Source organism: Cricetulus griseus, chromosome 7 (genome assembly GCF_003668045.3).
Source record: "Cricetulus griseus strain 17A/GY chromosome 7, alternate assembly CriGri-PICRH-1.0, whole genome shotgun sequence".
NCBI lineage: Eukaryota > Metazoa > Chordata > Mammalia > Rodentia > Cricetidae > Cricetulus > Cricetulus griseus.
Window position 1 is genome coordinate 50,949,130 of NC_048600.1, and position 25,327 is coordinate 50,974,456.

At 45.7% G+C, this 25,327-nt stretch overlaps 1 protein-coding gene across 2 annotated transcripts in view; it reads right to left on the bottom strand.

Moving 5' to 3' along the window:
- Window positions 1-25,327, bottom strand: part of Wwc1 (WW and C2 domain containing 1) — a 147,005-nt gene that overhangs the window by 72,207 nt on the left and 49,471 nt on the right. For both annotated transcript variants that reach the window (XM_035448195.1, XM_027425225.2), the window contains exon 2: window positions 3,629-3,738. In XM_035448195.1, coding sequence (XP_035304086.1) covers window positions 3,629-3,738 — 110 coding nt within the window. The remainder of the gene's footprint in view (window positions 1-3,628; window positions 3,739-25,327) is intronic.

Sequence of the window (25,327 nt, forward strand, 5' to 3'; positions counted from 1 at the left end):
AAGAGGAAGCATCAAAAAAAAAAAATGTAACTTGATTCCAGATTCAAATCGCCTAGGCAGGATGTACACAGTCAGCAGGAAACCCAATGAATGCTGACACAAAACAATGTGGGTTGTGTTTTGGAGTTCTTTGCTCCTTTTGTTCAATTTCTCCATCTTCCTTCAAACTAAATCTAGTCAGGTTTTTGTCCCCAGCCCTTGTCCAAAGCTGCTCTCCAAAGTCAAGGCCACCAGTATCACCTGAATAGCCAAATCCATTGACCAATTCCCAGTTCTCTTTGTGCCTGACACTGCTGAGGGTTGTTTCTCCATATGCTGTCTCCCCAGACTTCTCTTGGTTTTTCCTCCCACTTTGTGGCCACTCCTCAGTCATTGTTGATTGTCCCTTCCCCATCCTTTCGAAGACTGCAGTCCCAATGTCATTCTGTGGTCCTCTCCTTTCATGATCTCATCCATCTTCATGTCTTTGCCCATTATCTACATGTCAATGTCTCCCAAATGATCATCTTTATCTTCAGCAGTCTTTTTCTAGACTGCATGTTACTACACTAAACTTCCCGGCCACCAACTCCAGGTGTGTGAAGGTACTGGAGGCTCAATATTTCCAAATAAAGCCTTTCCTTCCTTCCTTAACTGACTCCTTGTGGTGTCTTCAGTCAGTAGATGGCAACTGTATTCCTTGCTCAGGTCCAATGAGGGTTCTTCTCGCCTTTTTCTTTCTCACTCTAATGTAAACAATCAGGAAGTCCTGACTACTTCCTATCATCTTTGCTCTGGTTTGGAGTCCTGGCTTGTTCCAAACACTTCCCACAGGGCTTCCCACTTTGATGCTTGCTTTAGATTGCTCTTTGAGTAGTCAGATTGGCTCTTGATGACATAAGTCACCTCAAGCAGTTTCCATGTTTACAACTCTGATGACTCCTGCTTCAAGTGTCAGCTTTTCAGTCACACCTACCTCCTACCCCTCCCTATGCTCCTTTTCTTCCTCATTCTTTGTGCTCTGGGCATACTCACTGCTTTGCTACACCTCTCCCCCAGACAAATGGAATGAATGTGATCAGGCCTCAAGGCTTTTGCTTTCTCTCCTCTGTCCTCTGAAACAGTTCCTTCCAGTCTTAGATCAAGTCTTCCCTGAAGACCAGTTTTATGATGGAAATCATCACTGCTCTTTCCTTGCTCCCCTACATCTATCCCAACATAGCTCAATTCCCAAAGTCTGTTCTTTCCTCCATGGGACAGAACATTTTCTAACATACAGCATCATCTACCAACGATGTTTATTTTGTCTCTCCTGCCTGAATGAAATTTCTGTAAGGGCAAAGAGCTTAGTCACTTTGCACTCTTGTGCATCCCTAACTCCCAGAACAGGCAGTTAGCAAATGTTTCTGAATGAATGCAAGTTGGATTGTGAATTATGAGTAAACTCTTCAGTTATATTGAGTCTATAATTGCTTGACCTTTTCTTTCTTTCTTTTTTTTTCTTTCTTTTTTTTTTTTTTTTGCTTGTTTGAGACAGGATCTTTTTATGTATTGCTGGCTGGCTTCAGCCTTAAGACTCTCCTGTCTCAGTCTCCCTAGTGCTGGGCTTACAGAATAGTATTATGTCTGTCTCATGACTCTGCAATGGTTTGTTTTATGTCAACACAAACTGGAGTCATTTGGGAAGAGGGAACCTCAATTGAGGAACTGCTTCCATAGATTAACCTGTGAGAAAGTCTATGAGGGTATTTTCTTGATTAATGTGGAAGGGCCCAAGCCACTGTGAGTGGTACCATCCCTGGGCAGGTGGCTCTGGGTTGTATAAGAAATTCTCTGAACAAGTCATGGGAAACAAACACACACACACACACACACGCACGCACACACACACACCACTTCTGCTATCATCCCTGGAGAATTAACTCAGTCATAGACTGCTAGCCCCTCCTCCCTTCTGTTCCCCCAGCAGCTCTCAGAAGAAGCACCTTAAAATCCCACTCCTGCCATGGGATTTTAATGAGGGGGATGCTCTCAGCAATTAGAAACAGGAAAGGACTGATTAGGGCTCCAGTATATCAGCGTTTAACCCAGCATCTGATGCAGCCCTCCAAGAATTAACCTCATTCCCCATACACACTCAATTAGGCATATTTACTTCTCATTATCCAGTGCACAATCATGAGTGCTAATAAAAACCTTTGCTATCCCCAACAATGCCATTAATGCCATTAGCTGTCTCTCGGATACTCTCCTACACTTTGTTGCCAACAACAGTCTGCTCATTCATCCAGTTACTCAGCATTCACGCGCACTCACCCTTCTCTGTTAGCAAGGGTTAAGTGCACATCTACTGTGTACCTTGGTTGGCAAAGGCTTGGAACTAGATAGATTTAAACATAGTAACTTCCCCAGAAGACACAGCAACAGCAGGCAAAGAATATTTAGAAGTGGAAGTGGATATTCATAAGTACAACTCCATTCTTTGGTCATAATTCAAATCCCAGCTCAGCCATGTTTTCTCCTTTCCCCCTTGTCTGAGATGGGTCCAAGGCTGTCCTAAAAAAAAAATCATCATGTAGTCCAGTTGGCCTCAAATTCACAATCTTCTCGTTCAATCTCCCTAGTGCTGGGATTACAGGTGTGCACCATCTGTAATGCCATGCCATGTTTTATCTCTGAGTACTGAGCCACCCATTGCTATCTCTAAATCTCAATGAGATGAAGATGATCACCCTAATGCCCCACAGGGCCCAAGCAGCACTGAATAAGACACTGTCTATTGAGCATCTGCCACAGCACATGGAACAGAGTGCATACTCAAAATGAAAGGGCAGTTAGGAGTTGGTGCCCTGTTCTCAGCCTTCAGAGGTTGCCAGGCACGTCTCATTCCCTGTCTTCTTCCTCTGGCCTGAAAGGATAAAGAGGATCTTATGGTTCTAAAGACACACTAAGATAGGAAAACACGGCCCCTCAGCATACCATTTCAGAAGACAGAGATGGTCTTGGCTAAGAGGGTACACACACCGCCTCTCTTCAGCTTGGCATCTCTTGTCTTCCTCCACTCAATATACAACATACTTTTGTTTTTCCCAACTAGCTCCTCCATTGTGGTCCCAGAAGGAGAGAGTGACAGTAGGAATATTCATCTTGGATCAGAACACTGTGGTCACAGGAAATGGAAGTGGGCTAATCTACGTGTGTCTACATTGCTCGAGGCTCATTGAGGCTTCAGATGCCTGAATATGATAATGTGCACTTATTTTTTTAATGGAAAGACAACCATCCATGAACATAAACACATGAAAAAATATGCATATAGAACATATACAAACACATGATATTTGAAATGACACAGAAGAAATCATTAGCAATGTTGCCTCTAAAATCAGGAAGCTAGAAGCTAGGATGGAGCTAGATCATGAGAGAAGTTTCAGATTCTATTAAAAACCCTTCCGAATTGTTGTTTTCACATGAGCATACATTATCTATCTATATCCACACTGACATCTCTAAGTCTACATTAAACAAAACACAATCTGCCTTCAAGACTCTGCTGGGGCTTCTTCCAGATTGTGGAAGTGGGTACGAGAGGGGAGGGGATGGGCATAGGGATGGGGTCTGGGGACCGGAAAAGCAGCAAAGAACTTACTGGTATTGTGGTCTATGAAGTAATCGCCAACCTGTGGGTCATATGCTTCTTCCCATCCTAGCGGCAACTCATCACTAATGCAGTCAGCAAAGGTAAGTGGTTTGGTGTACCTGGCAAGGAAGATGAGAAACACATTCTATCAGACTGCAGTCCCCAACACTCCTGCAATGTGCCATTTTTTTTCTGGACTCCCTGCTTCTCCTGACTGAAACAGATCCAGACATTTTTCACTATAGCATTACCTCTGATGGCCCTGAGTTCCTGGGAAGGTGAAGACATTCTGCAGTAGCATCCATGTAAGGCTGCCCCAGGAGGCAGGCAGAGAATGTATTCTGGTCCTAACATTTTGTCACTAACTTGGTAGCGACTTCACAAAGTCATCTTTCTGTCTGGACCTTGGGTTTCTGCATCTCCAATTGATAGTCTGCACATTTCTAAGGCCAAGTCTTGGCTTCGTGACGTGGAGTACAGCCCCCTCTGGCTTTTCCACCTGCAGCTGGCTGGCCCACCCCACTCTGGTCTTTGTCCTGGCTTTGTCTTGTATTTGTCATGCCCATTTGCCCTTCAAAAAGCTGGCCTCCTGCAAGCTCTAGAGAAACAGACGCCCCAGCCCCAGGAGTCTGGCCAGCAAGCCATATTTATTTGCTGATTGAGTTGGTTCCCAAACGCCTGCACCCACTGCTGGCTCTTCCCAGCCAACCCTGGCCAAACTGATTATTTGGCAATAATAACTCCCTAAGGCCCCATCTCACAGGGTGTGAACTGGAGGTAATCACCAAGTCTTAGTGGCTAAATCAGACAGATAAACAAATCATGCAACTGAAGCAGCAAAGGCTTGTCAAGGCTGGAAAATTGTACCACACAGCATTTGTCCAGGGTTTCAGCCAGAGAACAGGAAGCCAGGAAACTAACACGTGGGATCAGTGGTTCCCCAAGACAGCTAATTCCAAGTATTCCCAGTGCTGCCTTTGTCTAGAATAACCACATGCTAGCTGTCAGGCCCATATGGAGGTCAGAGGATAATGTTTGGTTGTCATTTCTAGCCTATGACAGGATCTCTTTTGTTTTCTGCTATGGTGTGATCCTCCCATCGCTGACTCCTATCTTGCAGCAGGGGATTGCAGATTTGTGCCACTGCTGGATTTCAGAGAAAGAACTGAGGTGGGTGTTGTACAGTGAGCACTTTTATCTATGGAGCCATCTTTTTGATGCTAAGGCACTCATTCTAATATTCCTTGTTCCTGTCTTTTTTCTCATTCCAATTCAGGAAACTCTGAAGACTCTGCTTCACACCCCTTCAACAGATTGACAAACTGGGGTATGATGGGACAGGAAGGGTGTCGACTGACTATCTCTTCCTTAACCTGGATGATGTCTTCCTAAACTGCAGCTGCAGGCTTGTGTGTCAGAGGCTTGGCCCCTGGCTGGAGCTCTTAGGAGGTGAGACTTAAGGAGAGGTCCTCTGATCACTAGAGGTGTGCCCCTGAAGGGGAGAGAGTGGGACCCCAGCCTTTTCTTCCCATCTCTTGCTTTCTGGCCATGAAGTGAGCAGTTGTGCTCTGTCGCATGTTCCTGTCAAGATCTGTTGCCTCACCACAAGCTCAAGGCAAGAAAGTCGCCCGGTTATAGACCAAAGCCCCTAATATGGTGATCTATTACAAACCCTTCCTCTTGTAAGCTCATCTTTGCAGGTAGTTGATAGAGAAATGGAAAGCTGACTAACAGCCCAATCTAAACCAAACTAAAAAGAGACACCATGACACTGAAAAAGCCCCCTAGCCAACAGGCCAGTGATGTGCTTAGCTGCCTGCTTCACACTCAAGGTTTCAGAGGCTGAACTGTATCTACCAATTGACTTTGGTTAATAATTCATTGCTGCATTGTGGGAGACTGTGGTTCCATGAGACTGGGGCCAGGGGTATGTTTTTATATGCAACAAACTAAGAACTATCAAATAAGCATTCAATAAGCACTACTCTTTAGTTGACTGAGTTGGACAAGAACTTAATCTCCCAGAGTGTCGGATTTTTTCATCTGTGCAGTAGAGACTAATATAACTCTTCAGGTTGTTGGATAGGTTAAACATCAAGTCTGGAGCTAAAATATACAGTTCAAAGGCTGTGGGGGACAGCACAGCAGTGAAAGTGTTTGTAAGATGATCAGAATTTAGCTCTCCAGAACCCACAAAATGCAACATGAGTGTGGTAGTCCACTTATAGTTTCAGTTTTGGAAGGTGGAGGCAAGCCATTCCTGGAGCAATGTGAGACTATCCATATTGGCAAGCTTTGGGTTTGATTGACAGAGTCTCTTTCAAAGAATAAGGTAGAAGAGGACAAGTCCTGGTATCAATTAACCTTGGGCCTATGTACATAAGTGTACCCATACACATGTGAACATACAGAAGGGAAAACTGGGGCTAAAAAGGTTATAATAGTCTCTTCATTTGTATGTTTGTTTGTTTTGACACAGGATTCACTAGGTAACCTAGGCTGGCCTCAAAACTCTTGGTATTTCCTCCCTTACCCTCCTGAATGCTACGATTGTAGGTTTACAACAATACACCTGGTTAAAAGGCTATAATAATCTCAAGAGAGCTGGAAAGGAAGAGGAAGAGAGAAGGGGGAAAGGATGTGTGATAGTTTGAATGTAATTGGCCCCCATAATCTCAGGGAGTGGCACTATTAGGAGGTGTGAGGGCTTTGAGGTTAGGAATCCTGAGCACAGGAAACCTCAAAGATGACTTCTGAAACCTCAGCTGACTTCTTATTTCCGCAAGCCAAGATGCAGCCAACATCATGCCTGCCTGAACACTGTCATGCTCCCCACAATGGTGATAATGGAGTGAATCTCTGAAACTGTAAGTGAGCTACCCCAATTAAATGTTTTCTTTATAAGAGTTGCCATGGTCATGGTGTCTTTTCACAGCAATAAGAACTCTAACTAAGACAGGAAGGGAAGGTGAGGAGAAACTAAAAGATATGAGTTAAAATGCTGTCGTGAGGCTAGGGATGTAACTTGTCGGTGGAAGAGTACCTGTCTAGCATGCTCAGAGCCCTGAGTCCCACCTAGCACTACATACAACTGAGTATGGGCGTGCACACCTGTAATTCCAGAAGTGGAGGCAGGGGGAGCTAAAGGTAAAGGTCAACCTTGGCTATTCCGCAAGTTGGAAGATAGCCTGGGCTACATGAGACTAGACTTATAAAAAAAATCTAGATAAGGGGCTGGAGAGATGTCTCAGCGGTTAAGAGCACTGACTGTTGTTCCAGAGGTCCTGAGTTCGGTTCGCAGCAACTACATGGTGGCTCACAACCACCCTGAATGAGATCTGGTGCCCTCTGCTGGCATGCAGGCACAAGACTGTATACATAATAAATAAAATTAAAAAAATCTAGATAGTTGTGGTAGCATAGGCCTTTAATGTGTGCACTCAGGAGGCAGAGGAAGAGCTCTCTGTAGGTTTGAGGCCAACCTGGTCTACATAGTGAGGTCCAGGCCATCCAGAGCTACATAGTAGTAACTTACTTTAAAACAAAATAAAATAAACAAATAAAACTAGGTATAAAAACTTTAACATAGTTTCAATTTTCTTTTTCTTTTATTTTAAACTAAGCTTGCTGTAGTGGTTCTATAGTAAGCATAATTAAATATTGAACAATGATTTTATCTAGGCCTACAAAGCGTGCTATGAAAACTATGTTCCCTCTCTGGGTATTAGGTGTTCTTGTTCGATTTTACAAATGAAAGCACATTCTTAACAATGCATAGTTAATACACCACAGGCTCCATCTCCTGAGGCTCTAAGTGCTAGATCCCACAGCTGAAACTTTTCCAATAAAAATTAACAAGACCCATCGGGTCTCAGAACAATCTGGAGTTGAGCTAGAAGTACAGAAGAGGAGATTGTATGGGGAGGAGGGAGGCAGAGGTACCAGAGTTTTATGTGATAAATGATTTCAGTTATTGGTGTCTTGGTACCAAACTGTTCACTAAACCTAGAAAGTCCATGACTCCTACACTTAAAGACCATTAAATGTTCCCAAGCCATCCGTACAAATTTGGGCAACAAAGGTACTGGGGATGGGAATGTGGATAGGAGAACAAGACCCAAATTTCATTAAGTTTTCAGAACTCATGAATGCCACATACTGCTCCAGCCTTCCATTGAGAAGGTGCAGTTCTTTGATTGCTGTAGCATCGATGCTGTGATAGACACAATGAAAAAGATACTGATTTCTGCCAGCAGTGGCTGCAGACATTTTACCAGGAACGCACAGCAACGGGGGGTGGGGAGCACATCAGAAAGAGCAGCCAGAAGAGAAAGAAAGGATTTGGGTTTTGTATTGGGGTTCCCCCTGGATGCAGCCATGGGGGAGCAGCCAGCTGATGCTCGGCATGCTTCTATGGGAAACAGGAACGTTGCTATGGGGAGGAACTATACGACTTACAGAAATCTGGACAGAAAGTTCTCTTTGGAACAAATGCCAAGAGGAGGATGAATTATTCAGTGTGCCGAGAGGTGTCATTCAGAGAATCAGTATGAAGACAAGTGTTTTAGACTTGCACACACACACACACACACACACACACACACACACACACACACACACACACCCCTAGTGAGAGGCAGAGCTGTCTGTGGATGCTATTCATCCCCAGGAGCTGTGGTGCTCCTTGATGTTCACCTTGAGAAGAGGGTACCTGCCTTCAGAGATGGCCAGGATCTGGAACTTCTAGCCTCAACACTTCTGGCCCCATGTCCTGGGCTGTATAAAGCCCCAGTCACACAATCAAATGACCCAGCTGCTGAAGGAGCAAGAGGGAAGCAGGGCGAGGTGCCAGGCAAGAGCGAGTTCTGCCCCTTTTTAATTACAAATCTCTGAATGAGCACACACATTCCTGAATGTTTCACAACTGGCCTTCCTGGAAAAACAGCCCGGATGTGTTGCCTTGGAGACAGGTAAGGTTCTGCCAGGTGTACTCTACAAGGGGGGCACAGGCACACCTGTCAAGTAGTTAGAGGCACCAACAGGTCCCTCACTTTCCTCACACAGAAAGCTGTAGCTTTCCCAGAGGATAAGACTCTGGGGGCACGTGGCCACAGCTGCATTGGGTATTCTGTGGTCTTTTCTTGGGAAGCAGGAAGGAGGGGGAGCAGGCAATTTTTTGCCAAGTGTAACACTGGGTTGTGATTCTCTGGGGACAAAATTCAGAATGGGTAAGTCATCTTCCACGTTCCCTGTGCCACCTGAGCAAGCCTAAGCTTCCCTCTTCATGACCATCCAGGAGAACAGGACCCTCTCCATGCTGGCTCTCTCTTTCCAAGGACTAGCTGGGAGGGACCCTACCCCAATCCAAGAACAACCCATCCTCAGCAGTAGCTCTCCTCCCCACCCAGGCACAATGGGCAGGCTGGTTTTTCCTGCCCCGGGCTGTTTCACATACATAGTTTCCATAGTTTAGATGTCTAGGTTCCTGATAACACTCTCCCCACTCTAGCCAGTTTCTAAGCAGGCCCTGCCCTCAAGTTTGAAAGTCTTCCTCTTCCCTTCCCTTAACTTAGTTCAGTGCTGACACCTTTACTGATTCCTCTAACAAACACAAGGGTGATAAAAATAACCATCTCACAAAGCCTGCTAAGAGGGCTAAGTGTGGCTCTTGGGAGCTTTACTGAAACAACCACAGAAGGGAACAAGACAACGGGGCAGTGCCCTGCTAGAGTAGGGTAGAAGACACTCCAAATCATTGGCAAATGTTTGAGAGACACACGGCATTCAGAAAAAAAAAAATTAAGGTGCTGGAGAATAAAGGGCAGCAGGTGGTCACATGAAGCCTCTGGGAAGGTGACCTTCTTGGGTGTTCAGAGGGTAGGAAGTAGCCAACAGATTTAGCAAGAATCTGAGGCAGTAGGAATAGCAAACTAGGAAGTCTGTGGGTCAGGATGGTCCTGGTGCCTTTGAGGAACAAAAGGAAGGTGAGGCTGGGTGCAGTGTGCTGGGGGTTCTGGGTGGCTGCTGGGGACTTCAGGTCACACCCTTTGTTCTCTGTGCTAAACTTCCCCTGTCATTTCAGTGAACCCACCAAGCAGGGGGAGGCCCCACTAACCAGTGCCAGCGAAGCAGAATGAAGAAGGTTTGTTTCTGCCCTCCAGAGCACTGTGTGGCTAGGGAGACAGACAAGGTTTACACATCAAATGGGAAATGATCCCTGTGACATTCCACACCTGGAGATGTGGCCACGACACTCCCTGAGGCAGTGAACTGCAGGTAATTAAAGGATGTAGTGATACATGACAAGGTAAGTCAGAAAGATGTGAGAAGCCAAGGGAGGAATGGACAGACAGTTATTGGGTGTGAACAGGGAGGGCAGAGGACCAAGTCAAGAAAGGGAAAGGACAAAGGTGGACAGCTTCATGGTCTAGGAGGATTCAAGGGAGAAGCCATCCACAGAGGGTCAGGAATTCAATGCTGGGCTGAACTTCAGGCTCCACCTTGCTAAAGCTGCAGTTGTGTTAGGTAACCTTGCTAAAAGGTGTTTCCTTCATGCAACACAAGTTGCAATCTTGTAAGTGTGGTGTGGCTGTACAATAAGACGACCCATAGAAAGTGATGAGCACAGGCTTTGCAGGTAACAGGCCCTTCCTTGATTATGTGCATTGGTTATGTGATCCCTGGAGAGATTCCTGTGCACTGTGAGAATTAGGTCACCCTGCAGCTTACATCCTTAACACACGAGCCTCTACCATCACCGTCCCACCAGCCACATTTCTTACACTGGGTGATCTGCAGCAACTCACAGGCTCTGGCAACAGCTGCCTGGGTTCTACATCTGTCTGCATAGGCATCAACTCTCACCTCCTGGCTTTGTTTCCTTCTGTATAAGAGGAGACTGCTCAGAGCAGTGACCTCTTTAGAGAAGGCTGTGTCTAGCACATAAACACTATTAGCGGCTGTGTGTGGCTTATATACCTTGATTTCCACAATAGTGTGGAAACTGTTCAGGTTTAAATACCTATAAGAAGCCTTGTACTCCACCCCAGTGCTTTCCCTTTCATCCTGAGGGTTGGGGACTGAAAAGTCTCTCTCTCTCTCTCTCTCTCTCTCTCTCTCTCTCTCTCTCTCTCTCTCTCTCTCTCTTTCTCTCCCTCTCTCTCAATTCTGATAGTCCAAGATAGATTCCTGTATCCCACAAGGTGGCAGGAGAGCACCGACTCCTGGGAATTACACTCTGACCTTTGCACACTGTGGAATCCAGTGTGCCACCCCCACCCCCCTACACCAGAAATTAAAGTAGACAAGCTGAGAGATGGCAGGTGTTTGGGACTTGGCTCTCTGTATTTGTTCTCTGGAGGTGATGACATTTGCCCTGGGAAGGCCGTTGTCCCTATTTCTCTAAAACACCTCCCTCTCCCTTTCTCCTGTTCTCTGCTCTCCACATTCTTCTTTTCAGACCCCAGAGTCTCCCAAGGGCCCTGCTCTGGTTTGGCTAGTTTATTCAGGCACCTCTTGGTTCAGTCACTCTCAGTCCTGGAATTCTTTTCCAAGCATAGGAAGAGGGAAAAGAGCAATGGGGAAGATTCCAGACTGTCCCTTCCACTATTCTCCCTCTGACTTCAGACTGCACCCCACAAACCCGTGGCTCACCTCCTGCCAAATCTCTTCACTCTTCCCAGCCTAGTTTCCTGAAGCACATGGCTATTCCCTTCTTCACTGCCATGTCAGTATTAATATGTCTGTGCTCCTTCCTTGATGCCCTGCAAATCGACAGGTGAATCTGTGTGTGGGCCCTTTCTGTGTATAACCTGCTGGAACTTCAGACTACTGTTGTGGCAATCAGGAGTGCCAATAAGTATGGACAACCTGCCAGCCCAATTCCACCTGCAGGTATGACTTGTTCACTATGGTACTGTGTCTTGAATGTGGGAGCAGGTGTGCTCTGGGGGGCAGGTACCTCTGCGGTACTCAGCTCCCCACTGTTCTTTAATGCATTGCTCATGCACCTTATCATACAAGAGACTGTAAATGTCAGCTAAGGACACAGGACTCTGGACCCACCCTCCCTGGGTTTGAATCCTAACTCTCTGCCCATGGGCAAGATACTTAAAAGTACATCTGCCGTACAAAAAAGAAAATACACTCATAGAGCCCTCGCTGTGCACCAGCAGCTGTTAAGCACTTCATAGATATTTCTTCATTTCCATAATGACCCTTGTAGGTAAGTGCCATTCAGACCTACATAGGAGTCTTCATGGGCCAAACAAGACAGTGAATGCAGCAGTATTTGAGTGCACAGTGAGTGGTCAATAAACATGAGTTATTTACTATTTATGTAACTCAATAATGTCTAAGTTAGGCCACTGAAGTAGCTTTATTAAAGAAAGTTACAACTAAAAAGGATTTGATAAATGAATAGCCCAGCTTTTACTGAAAACCAGGGAGAGAGAGAGAGAGAGAGAGAGAGAGAGAGAGGAGAGATTTGCCCAGAGCCACCCAAGGGTCCAGAGGCAGAGCTGAGATGAAAACCCACGAACCTGCCTGAGGGCCACACCACACTTGACACTAAGAGATCAAGTCAGCCTCGTGCTAGGAACCTCAGCACAGTTTCCAGGAAATAGTGTTAACAACATTTTCCCAGTCACACTGACACCGAATGAAGACCTGTGGTTGGCTGGGAACCTCTTTGGAGAATTGTCTCCTGAAGGCCTGACACCATAGCAGACTGATGTTCCTGACATCCCTGCCCTGTTGCCCCTCATAGAGCCCAGCCCAGATGGAAAGTTAGGTTACAGAAGTTCTATACGCAACCACCCAGGCTCATCCTAACTAGCTGTGACATCTTGGCCCATTCTTTCCCCATCTTGGAGCCTCAGTTTCCCCAAAACTTGCTTCTCAAAATAAATTCATGCCCAGCAATGACTCATCAGAGCATCTGGTGTTACAGTCCCTGGCATGATCGGCCATCATCATCTTTTCTGAACAAGCAATTCAGGGATGCTCAGCCCCTGGCTTTGATGTTTTTGGTGCCATGAACTGGGTTTCCAAGGAACCAGTCATCCAGATGCCCCCTAAGCAGTAAGAGCAGAGACCGTAGCCCTTCATTATTCCCTGAAACATAGCCATTCGAGAATGTATCTGATTGCTAACTCACTCTAGCCTCACCATCTGAGAAACTGATCCTCTAAGAAGAAAATGGGTCCCTGGTTCCCCTCTCTGGGACCCCACCTGCCCAGGGCCTCCTCCATGTTGGCATGATCCAGATGGAGCCCTGAAGCAGGAGTGACATCTGAGTTTGAGCCCCTCTGTCTTTAGTCAAATACCCACTTTTTCTGGGCAGTGAGGAAGCTGGAATGTGACATCTCTAAGGCCCTCTTTGTGGCATTGCCTCTGTAACTCTAGCAACTGCCTCTCCCAAAGGTAGAGGGCATTGTGAGACTGAAATGGAGTAACCTATAATTAAAACATTTTAAAGCCTGGTGTGGTGGTGCATTCCTGTAGTTTCAGTATTTAAGAGGTTGGGGCAGGAGGACTGACATAAATTCTAGGCCAACATGTGCTGCACAGTCAGACCCTACTTCAAAAAGGAGAACCAATAGCTGGAGGGATGGCTCTGTGGGTAAGAGGGCTTGCTGGGCAAACACGAGACCCTGAGTGTGTATCCCCAGCACTCATATGTAGCTGCACGGGTCTGTAACATGAGTGCTGAGGAAGAGGCTGAACAGGAGGGGCTATTGCTGAGGCTTGGTGGCTGTCAGCCCAGCTGTGAAATGGGTAGCTCCAGGTAAAGTGAGAGATGCTAGCTCAAGAGAAAAAGACAGAGAGCAATAGAAGGGCATCTTTTATCCTACTTCCTTCAGGAACTCACACCTGCACATACTCATATACATATGAGTACACCCCCACACATGCACACCCCCACACACATGACAACAAAAATATTTGCTCTCAAGGCCAATTAAGTACAAGCATTGGACTATATACACTGCACAGAAAACAAATAATGCCTTTTATCTTCGCAGTGATTCTGTGAGGCAGACACCTGCCTCCTGCATGTCAGCCAATGGAAAAACAATGAAAAAAGAAGCTGAATTCCATAGAGCTTATAAAGGACCAGGGCTTGCCCGTGGCTCTTCCATAGCATTCCATCCCATCAACTCTGAGATGCCCATGTTAAAAAGCACACTCAGCATCTCTGGAATTGTTTATGACTAACGCTGGCACCGTGCCACCGCTGTCAGCCAGTCTGCATCCTCAAAGAAACACCCGCCCGTGTGAGCACAGGTACCAATGACACCAGCATAGCCTCTGGTGGAATGGATGTCACAGGCTCGGGATAAGATCCCACAGGTAAGAGTGCAGCTCTTTCAACTCCTAGGAGTCACAAACTGTGGAGAGGGTGGAGGAGGCAGTAAGCAGACCAGTCTAGCAACATTCCTAACCTGAAAGTAGGTTAACACTACACAAGTGCCAGGCAGTCACTGGAGCCCAGCAGCCAAAGCTCAAGTTCCTGTGAGGGGCCAGATAACAAGGCTGTGCCAGGAACACAAAGGACAAGGTTAAAAACACAGATATCAGCAACTTGGTGAAAAGATCAACGAAGGAATCGGTTCTGAACATGTCTTAGGAACACTGGAACTTGATTTCACTCATGTATTCCTTGGTATTTCTCTACATATTGGTGTGTGAATTAAAACAAACACCTCAGTTTAGCCACACATAGTGGCACATACCTGTAACCCCGGTACTTAGGAGGCCAATCTCAGCTACACAGTGAGTTCAAGACCAACCTGAAGTACATCAGACCCTACACACTTCCTCCTCAAATAATAAATATCCAAGTTTTTCTCCTCCTCCTCCTCCTCCTCCTCCTTCCTCTTCTTCTTTTAGCAAGTATGATACAAACGTGGTCATTAATTAAAAAGCAGTGGGTATAGCTTTATGGCTGCGATGTAAGTACTACCTTATATATTCTGTACTGTACTGTACTGTACTGTGCATTCTGTGTGTAGGTACCAAACTCCCAGTAGCACTTACAAGCACTGTCTTTGTCTTTTCCTGTCACTATGACAAAATGCCCCAATGACAGCAACTTATAGGAGAAAGGGCTTATTTAGTTCACAACTCCAGGCTACTGTGCATCACGGAAGCCAAATCACAGTGACAGAAGTTTGAGAGAACCGGTCACGTGACATCCACAGTCAAGATCAGACAGCTATGAAACGAAGCATGCTTGCTAGGACTGAGCTGGCTCTCCTTCTCATTCAGTCTGGACACCAGTCCAAGAAATGGTCCTGCCTATATTCATGGTGGGTCTTTTCACTTCAGTGAACAGAACTAAGAAAACAGTGGCTGGAGAAATAACTCAGTGGTGAATGGCACATATTGCTCTTCCAGAGGACAAAGATCCTATTAGACAGTTCAAAACCACCTGTAACTCCAGCTCCAAGGAGATCCCTTTCCTCTGCTTTCTCAGGGTACCTGTGCCCATACCCACCCTTCACCACATAAACTTACATAACTAAAAATAATAAAGATATTTGGAGCAAAGGAAACTCCTTATAAAAGCACCCATACAGGACAACCTAATCTAGGCAGTTCCTCACTGAGACTCTCTTCTCACCAGTACCAATATATAGTGTCAAATTGACAATTAAAACCATTACACTTGGTGGTGGTGACACACTGCAGCTCCGGATGCCACTAGGATGAGTGAAGAGGTGTTGGAACAATAGAAGATAGAGGTAGGTTTTTGGTTTGCTTCATTTTTAATTAACTTGGGGGGGCATGCTGCAGGAGCAAGGGAGGGATATGAAGGAAGGTGAGCGGGTTTGGGGTGCATGATGAAATTCCTAAAGAATCATTAAAGAATTATGTAAGAAAGAAAGAAAGACAGAAAGAAAGAAAGAAAGGAAGGAAGAAAAAAAGAAAAACAAAATCAGCCATCACGACTCCACCTTTTGTCAACTTGACACTCAAACCCATCATTTGAAAGCCATAACCTTCCATCCCTTGTCTCCAAAGTCTTATGTTTACCTCATAATGTAAACTACAATCCGACTTTAAAAGTCCCCAAATTCATTGACTGTTGTAAGACTTTAAAAGTGCAAAGTCTCTTTAACTGTGAACTATAAAACCTATAAAATCACAACCGAGTGATACATTTCTAACATACAATGGCACAGAGTAAACATTCCTAATCCAAAAGGGAAGGGTTGGGGTATAAAATAATCACACAGTTCTATTTGCTTTTGTTGCTATGATAAAACACTGACCAAAAGCAACTTGATGAGGGATAGGTTTATTTGGCTTACACTTCCAGGTCCCAATCCATCATTGATGAAAGTCAGAACAGGAACTAAAGGTTGAAACCTAGAAGCAGCAGCCATGGAGAAACACTGCTTACTGGCTTGCTCACTGGCTTATATTCAGCTAGCTTTCTTTTCTTTCTTTTTCTTCTTTTTTTTTTTTTTTTTTTTTTTTTTTTTTTTTTTTTTTTTTCAGGACAGGGTTTCTCTGTGTAGCTTTGGAGCCTATCCTGGCACTCGCTCTGGAGACTAGGCTGGCCTCGAACTCACAGAGATCCTCCTGTCTCTGTCTCGTGAGTGCTGGAATTAAAGGCGTGCGCCACCAACGCCCGGCTCAGCTAGCTTTTTTATACATTCCAGACCCACCCGCCTAAGGACACTCACAGTGGGCTGGGCCAATCCACGTCAATCATCAATCAAGATAATCTCTCACAGACACGGTCACAGGCCAATCTGATCTGGGCAATTCTTCAACTGAGGTTCCCTCTTCTCATGTGACTCCAGGTTGTGTCAAACTCACAATCAAAAAAGAAAAAACAAACAAACAAACAAACAAAAAACTATCCAGCACACCTTAAAGCAAAACCAAAACCCACCAGGGAAACATCAAACCCTGCATCATGTCTGGCATCTGGAGCTGGTAATGTAATCTACTGGGCTCCAAAAGGCTTAGAAAAACCCACTCTTCTAGCTCTGCCACTTACAGCATACATGGCTTCTCTCATAGGCTGTCACAAAAATCTGCAGTCTATAGATTCCCAAGTGTTTGCTGATCACACCATAGAGGGTAGACTGATGGGGCCAGGAAATCTACATTACCTATCCATCTAATTTCTTATTATTTAATTTTTAGGACCACAGAGGTCAATTGGAGCGGGTTAAAGAGGAGATCCACGAAGAACTGAAAAGAAAGCGGTTTTCCTTTCTAAAAAGTATGCTTTTCTTTAATCCCCCCATCATTTCTTTCTAAAGAAGAAAATGAATAGAATGCTGCTTCCAAAGGGAAGCCTGACTGTTAAGTCAACATGGAACACCAAAGTGTTCTGAGCTGAAGGCAACCGAGTTAAAGTCAGCAGCACAACACATGAGCAATTCAAATGGCTATTTTGGGAAGCCCTGGAAAGAGGTAGATACAGTATGAATTATTCATTCTCATTGCAAGGATGACTTTAGGGCATTATCCTCTCTGTGGGTGCTTGCTCTTTCTTGTTCATTCAGCCGCTCAAGCACAGACAGGGAACACAATACCCTGGCCTGTGCACTCATGTGTGCACATATACACACATATGCATGCTACCACAAGGAAGGCAGGATGCCACTCCAGATGGTGAGCCACACGGATAAGAAACCTGTACACAGTTGGCAGACTCATTTAGCTCCAGTGCCAGGAGAGAATGTCTGCATTTCCAATTGGCCGAGGAAGAGTGAAGGAAAGAAAGGAGGAGACACATGTGGTGCACATACACAATGGCTGTGGAGATCTCGAATACACAGGAGAGACCACATGGTACTCCTGATACTCTATGAGCTTCCAGCTAGGATTCATTCGGGTAGAACACAGACCAGCTGATCCCAGTGTCCTCTCTGAGATCCCCTGAGCATGGCAGATAGCACCATGGAGCCCTTTGTGAGCCTACCTCGGGTCTGGGCATTACAGGGTATGCCTGGTAGCCTTGATGCAGGCATGCCATCACAAGTCTCAAACACTGCCCTTTACCAACTAATGACAGGAGTGGCATTGTGACATTATAGCCTAGGAGACCTTGGTCCAATCCCTCTTCCCAGGACAGGTATTCATGGTGTCATTTTGTCATAATGCAGTCATGGAGAATTGGCTTGACTGTTTCTTTCTCCTTGGGGCCATGAAAGCAGCACTAACAGTTGCTCAGGACGTTGCATGTCTTGTACTGGGAAGTTCTTGCTGCAGTAGTGTCACACGGTTCCGTTTCCATTCCCCTGGTACAGATGGCACCTTCCTTAAGCCTTGTTAGGCTGATTGAGGTCATCTGGTTATTTAGTGCGGGACTGCAGATTTGAATTTGGGTCTTTATTGCTGCTCAGAAAATGAATGGAACAGCTGACTGGGGAAAGCTGGGTGACCAGAAGGAGGGAGCTTGTAAAATACTATGCAATTAGGAATAATTCCTAGAAGGAGCCTCCCTTTATGATGTCTGGAAAGAAGGAAGAATTAAGGGGTGATTTTTTGCAGAGAAGTTAGTTAGCCGAGGAAGACTAGAAACGGGAGAAAGTATATTACGTAACTAGGAGACACTCATTCTCAAAAACCAACCCAGGAGCAGCAGTCACTATTGATAACGAATAGAACAAAAGTCAGAGAAGGATCTAGAAGGGATGGGCTCTAAACAACTTCACTTGTATGGAAGATGGATGCATCACTGAATTGCCATTGTTCAGAAGGCTGGAGATGGGGCATGCATGAGGCCCTGGGTTCAATTATCAGTTATACATATTCTCTCCCTCTCTCTCTCTCTCTCTCTCTCTCTCTCTCTCTCTCTCTCTCTCTCTCTCTCTCTCTCTCTCTCTCTCTCTCTCTCCTACCTATTTAGGTGGAAAGATTTATACACAAAAAGTTCAACAAAGCATTAACTTATCATAGGAACAGGGTTGAGGATGCTCAGTGGTAGAGAACTGCCTGTCATGTGTGAGGCCCAAAGTTCAATCCCAGATGCAACCATGCCATCCCACTGCCCCCCCCCCCGCGCCACACACACAAACCTTACATTTTTATCATGGGGAGATAATGAGGCCAGCTTCAATATTTAGAGGAATGTAGAGCTGATAATGGTTATAGACATTTGACTCTTTGGAATAAGGTATTCTGAATGGCACAGGAAAACCTTACAATATAGAATCTTACAAGAAACTTTAAAAAACAGGGGGAAAATGATTATATATAGCATTATCAGACCTTCTTGCAAGAAAAATGACTATAAGGGAAATGCCCTAAGTGCTGACTGTTTACAAGAAAAAAATGCCAAAATGCTGATTATATTTGCCTTTCAGTGAGTGGGGATAAGATTTAGGGTTTTTGTTTGTTTTCTTGCTTTAGTGTGTGTGTGTGTGTGTGTGTGTGTGTGTGTTTATAATCAGAAATATGACAAATAAATAAACTTAAAAAGGTTGAAAATATTCTTCTACCTAATTTTAATCCTTCTAGTTGAATCTCTTACTGTCATCTCCTCAAAAACAAAAACAAAAACAAAAACAAAACCAAAAAACATCATTCCAGGGGCTGGAGAGATGGCTCAGTGGCTAAGAGCACAGGCTGCTCTAGTGAAGACCTGAGTTCAGTTCCCATAACCCACACCATGCAGCTCAATCACGTGAAACTCTAATTCCAGGGTATGTGATGTACTCTACTGTCCCTTACAAGTAAGTACCTTCACACATGTGGTACACATGAACACACACACACCCATAAATAAACAAAAATTGAAAAATTCATTCCAAAATGAATTTATTTTCACAAAAAGCCACCCATAATTCTGAAATAAGGCAAAATTTGAAGCTAATTTTTTCCCCTCTTTCCACCATAATAGGGGCTTGCTATCATAGCCCAAACAATCCTTGGAACTCTCTTTTGTCTTGCCTCAATCTCCCCAGTGCTGGGATTTACAGGTGTGTGCCACTACACTTTGCTGAAACTTCTTCACCATCAACATGACACCAAACATTGAAAAATCTACCTTATGTGGCAGGTTGGGGTTGAAAGGAGTTATGCTAAAAATACCAGGCAAGGTTATGTTCTACCTGCATATGTAAAGTGCCTGGGAAACAAATGAATTTTATACTTAGGCTTGGGTCCTGTTCCTAAGACTGCTCATTAAGGTGTACACAAATATTTACAAATCCACAAAAACCTAAAATTTGAAACACTTTTGGTATCAAATATTTTAGGGAAGTACTACTCAACTTAGGTAGAAGAGTATAAACAGCAGAATCACTTCGGTGACTTGAATAAAAAATATTCCCTATAGGCTCAGGTATTTGAACACTTGGTCCCCAGCTGATGGTGCTGTTTGGGGAGCCTTGGTGGCTTTGGGGGTTAATATCCTGGCTCTACTTCCAGTCTTACTCCCTGCTTCGTGTCTGCCCCTGAGATGTGATGGCTCAGCTTCTGGCTCCAGATGCCTCTTATCATGCCTGCCCTGCCATTATGGACTATGTTTCTCTGCAACCATAAGCCAAAATAAGCCTTTCCTTCCATAAATTGCTTTTGGCCATGGTGTTTTATTATAGCAACAAACAGTAAGTAATTCAACCACAATGAAAAAAAAAACAACTTTATTTTAAAGAAAGGAATACAACATTAACAGTAGTTACTTGGCCCTACCAAGAAATGGACTACCAGGCAGTGTGAACCCTGGTGTAGGCTCCTGCTCTCCTACCCTGCAACCTGCAGACCCACACAGAAAAGAGAGGAAACCTCGGACTCATTTCTGCATACTTCTTTCTCAGGCATCTTCATGTAAAGAACATATAAAACAGACAAAGAAACCACTAGCAATGTCCTCAGATCACACACAGTTTGGCTGTGCTGGGAAAGTGCTGAAGGAAGGTACCATACTGGGGGCAGCCTGGATTACTCTGTGTGTCAAACGAACAGCTGGCAAAAATCTGGTTGGCTTGTAACAAAAAATAATTGGAGAGGCCATGGTTAGGAATATTGGGTACACATGCACCCACTCCCATGAACCACTCAGCCCTCCGAATCACGGTGACTCTATGGGCCACTCATAACCATTCAAAATTCCCACTTTGTCCTAGCTGTTCTTTCTTCCTAGAATGTCTTTCCCTGGACACCTGTTTACATGGGATTGGAAAGTGATTTCTTTTTTGAACATTTACTTTCTTAATGTTTAGAAACATTAAACATCCTCTTCCTTCTCCCCATTCTTTTATTCTTTTCTCATACATTACATCCTGACTGAAGTCTCCCTTCCTTCCACTCTTCCTGGTCCTCTACCCGCCCCTTCCCTCCTCCCCCCAGATCCACTCTTCCTCTATTTCTCTTCAAAAAAAAAAAAAAAAAAGCAGGCCTCCTAGGAATATCAACCAAACACAGTATAACAAGTTACAGTAAGACTAGGCAAAACTCATCATATCAAGCCTGGATGAGACAACCCAGTAGGAAGAAAAGGGTCCCAAGCGCAGGCAAGAGTTAGAGGCAGCTCCCACTCCCACTGTTAGGAGACCCACAAGAACACCCAGCTACACAACCATAACACACATGCAGAGGACCTAGGCCAGACCCATACAGGGTCTGTGATTGTCTTTATCAGAGAGAAATCATTCAGGAACTGATGCGAGCAGATGCAGAGACCCACAGTCAGATAGTAGGCAGAGCCAGGGGAGCCATGCAGAAGAGGGGTGAGAATTGCAGGAACTAGAGGAATGGAGGACACCAGGAGAACACAGTCCACAGTATCAACTAAGCAGGGCTCAGAGAGGCTCACAGAGACTGAAGGAAAGTGATTCCTTTACAACATATTTGCTTTTACTATCTGTCATGTCGTCAACTCCAGGAGTCCCATGAAGACCTGAGAAGATTCCGACTCACACAACCTAAGTATCTGATTTGAGAGAGTGTTCATCGAGGGAGTAAATGAACTCTCAAAGGTAATAAGAAACACCTCATTGGAACTCCCAGCCATGTTCTCTGGTAGTTCTGCTTGTTATAACAAATGCAGGTCTGTGGTAAAAGAAAGACATGAGGCTCTGAGTGCTTCTGCCTTCCACCATAGCTTGGTTCTCAAATAACCATCATGACAACAACATTGTGGATCCTCATTATTATCCTTCCATCTGGCAGACAGCCAAGGGACATCCAGAGACTCTCCTACAGGACAAGGCTCCTGGGTGCCTGTTTTGTGCCAGGGTTGGACGTGAGCCACTAGAACCCTGGCCCCATGGCTCAGTCCCCTCCCTCATGAACTATCCCAGAGGGCCTTTCCCTCATTCCCAGCTGGTAACTAGAGAAGTGTGACTCCAGCCAATTCTCCTTCCTGGGAGTGGCTAGCCCCTAGGGAGCTTACAGAGCTTCTGTCTGTCCTCCCGTTTCATTTTCATCAGTGGAATCATCCTCACTCGGAAGAAACAAACCCATCCTGGCACCGGCTTCTGTAGCCCTTGGATGGCTCTGCTTAACAGTCTGGAGGGAAGAGGAGACGTGGAAGGTGGAAAGGATCCTGTAGACTGAATGTAGGTGTCAATTACATTGGAGTCAAGACTGATTCTATCACCATGTGGGATGCTTGGATCAGAGCAGGGTGTGGGGCAGGGAGCTCATGCAGCCTGGATGACTTGGGTGACCCTTGGCTGACACTGATGTCCCTGGCTGCTCTCCTGGACACCCATGACACACAGGAGCCCAGAAGCCAGGGGAACAAGCACTGGTTTTGGAACCACAGGGTCCTACTTCTCCAGCTTGGGCCAGACCCTTTGCCTACACAGCATGTCCCCGCAAAGAACATTGCTTTCTCCCAAGGAGGCCTCTGATAAACATGTTCTCAGCTATGTAACAGGCCTAAGGCAGAATGCACATGCAAGATTTCATGGTGGAAAAGAAGAAATCTGGATATGGTGCCAGTGTGTGAGTCCACATTCTTCTTCTGCTGTTTCTTCTGCCCTGTCTCCCTCTACCCCAACCTACAGGGATGGGAGACCAATCCCTGTGCTGTCTTTTCGAGACCTGACCTGGACTGTCATCCAGTGGAGTCTCAAAAGCTCCCTAGATTGTCCCCATAGGTTCTTACCTCCAAGGGCACCTTTAACATCTGTCTCCCTAGCTCTCTCTCCCCACACTCCGAATACCTCTCCTCACTTCTCTAACTATAGACTGTCCCGCGCTAACCGTCTCGCCAGCAAAAAACGACACGGGGACACTCCTCAGGATCCTTCTGCAGTAAAGCTTTAATGCCTCTTGAGAGGAAGAACATCAGCTTACAGAGCGGAGACTCTGAACACCCAAAAACCCCTCCTTATATAGGCTGGCAACCATCGCCTCAGACTGTTACTTTCTGACTGGATGAAGCCCGTCGGACCATATGACGTCAGCTGATCGAACCATATGACGTCACGGGAGGGGCGGAGACTAAGGGCTGGAAAGTTACAAAGTTACCTATTGCGCATGCGCACAGCTTGTAACGGCTCCTAACAATAGACCTTTCCAATCTTCCACTCCCTGCATCCTATTCACTCCCCCTGCCTTCTCCACAATAAAGAAAACCCTGTAACTACTCTATCTTGTCATTATCTCCCTTTCACCCCTTCGATGCATTCCCACTCAGACTAGATGAAACTCAGACTCCTTGCTGGGGCCTGTGCAGTCTCCCTGCCCAAGCCCTTGCTCACCTTCTGGTGCACCTTCCCACTTCTCAGACCATAGTAAGCACATTCCTAACCCACAGTTTTTGCTCACACAGGTCTATGTGCACTGGGTGCTGTTGTGGCCTGTCCACATATTCATCCACCTTTTACGGGGCCATCTCCTCCTGTCTTTTAGCTCATAGCTAAAGGGGCCTTTCCAGGCAGACCTAAGTGGGACACCCCTTTTCTTTGGCTGTCTGTCTGTCATCTTGTTTATTGCATTTTGGCTGTCTTTCCATCAGAGCCACACCTATATTTTACCACAGCCTTAGTGTGGTCTAGCCTAAGTCCTGGCATGGAGTGTGTGCCCACTAATAGGTGTGGAGTGGTGAAACAACAGAAGACATGTGTGCAACCATCTTCAAGAGGGAAGTCTTAGGCTTCCAGGGCTTTGCTTTTTCTTTTTTCTTCTCGAATACCTGAGTCTCACACTTGTAGAGCCAGTGATTCATTTATACAGAGTGTTCCAGAGACACAAAGGACACAGCTTCACTCCTGGGCCTGCTACAGGCTACAGAACCGTTCACTCTTGAAGCCCATTGCTCTCCACGTCCCCCAGCAAGCTGGAAAACGCTGAAGAATGGGCCCTGAACACCTGCCTGATGCAAAGGATGTCAGCTTTCTTGCTTAGGTGGAAGGGAGGCAGTCAATGGGGTAGGAATCTAGGGACATAGCCCTGCAGCAGCCTGACCCAGGAGCAGGGCTGTGGGCTGTTGCTGTTTGCTCAAAGGAGCATCCTGTCTCTTTACTTAGGAACTTTTGCTTACAAAGGGCAAGAACTACCTCAAGGTCATGGGGTCTCTCAGTAATGATGTGCATGAATGTGTGTGGGGGGGGGAGGGTCCTGGTAGGTCAAGGATAAGCAGCAGCATGAGAAGTATGTCCTGAACCCCTGGATGGGGTCTCAGAGCCATGGAGGCTGCCAATGGAAAGAACATAGGCTTCAGAACAGACAGGTCTGCCTTCAAGTTTCGATTCACTCAATTGCTTGTAAGGTGGTGACTTCACTTGATTAATCAGACGGTGACAGTAAAGCTTCCTCCTGTCCAGCATGATCATGTAAGCCACCAGCAACCCTGTGAGAAGACACTAGTCTGCCTGACTGATTATTCTTCACATGGTAGATGCACAGGGCACTCTAGCTGAACAGGGCAGAGCTGGGGTAGGAATCCATCAGGTAGCTTCCAAAACACCATGGGTCACACCACAGTAATCACTGATATAAATGCCTTATAGACAAATTCCAAGACCCCTGGATGCCTAAAACCACCGCCCCACATGATGCTACACACACACACACACACACACACACACACACACACACACACTTGCTAGGAAACTTAAAACTCCTGACCACCCTCCCCTCTGAGAAGTGAGTCTCTGAAATCTGGACCCAAATCTGCCTGACTCCAGAACTCAAGTTCTTTCTTCCACAGTTGCCCCTCTGGAGGATCAGTGCCCAGAGTGTAGGAACTCAGCAGGGGGTCTCAAGGGGCAGGCCATGTCACTGAGACACAAATGTTATAGCTGGGTGCACTTACCAAACAGCACTAGTAAGATTCAAGTACAAATAGGGTAGGCAGAGTGGACCCGTGGGGCTGGGCACAGAAAGAGTGCAGATGCCCTGCATGGCTGGGTGCAGGGAAACAGTAACAGAGCCCTGGCTTTAAAGTGACATCTCCTAAACTTGTCCAGTGTGGGAACCAACGTATTCCGCTAGCATTTAATATCCACCTTGGCTGACGTTCCTGTATGAGATTTCAGAGGAAGGACCTGGGCCTGGCTAGTGAATCAGATGGATTAAAGCATGAAGGCAAACTGGCATCTGGGGGGCCAAGGAAGGTACTGTCTATACGGATCATCATCCTGTCTGCTGGACAAAAGACTATTTTGAGGAAACAAAGGGCTACCACGGGAGTTGCTGATGGTCACAAACGTGGGGCTGATGGTCTAGACTAACTCTTGCAAAAGCACCAGTGAATTCTACCTCTAGCCTTGCTCTCCCTCC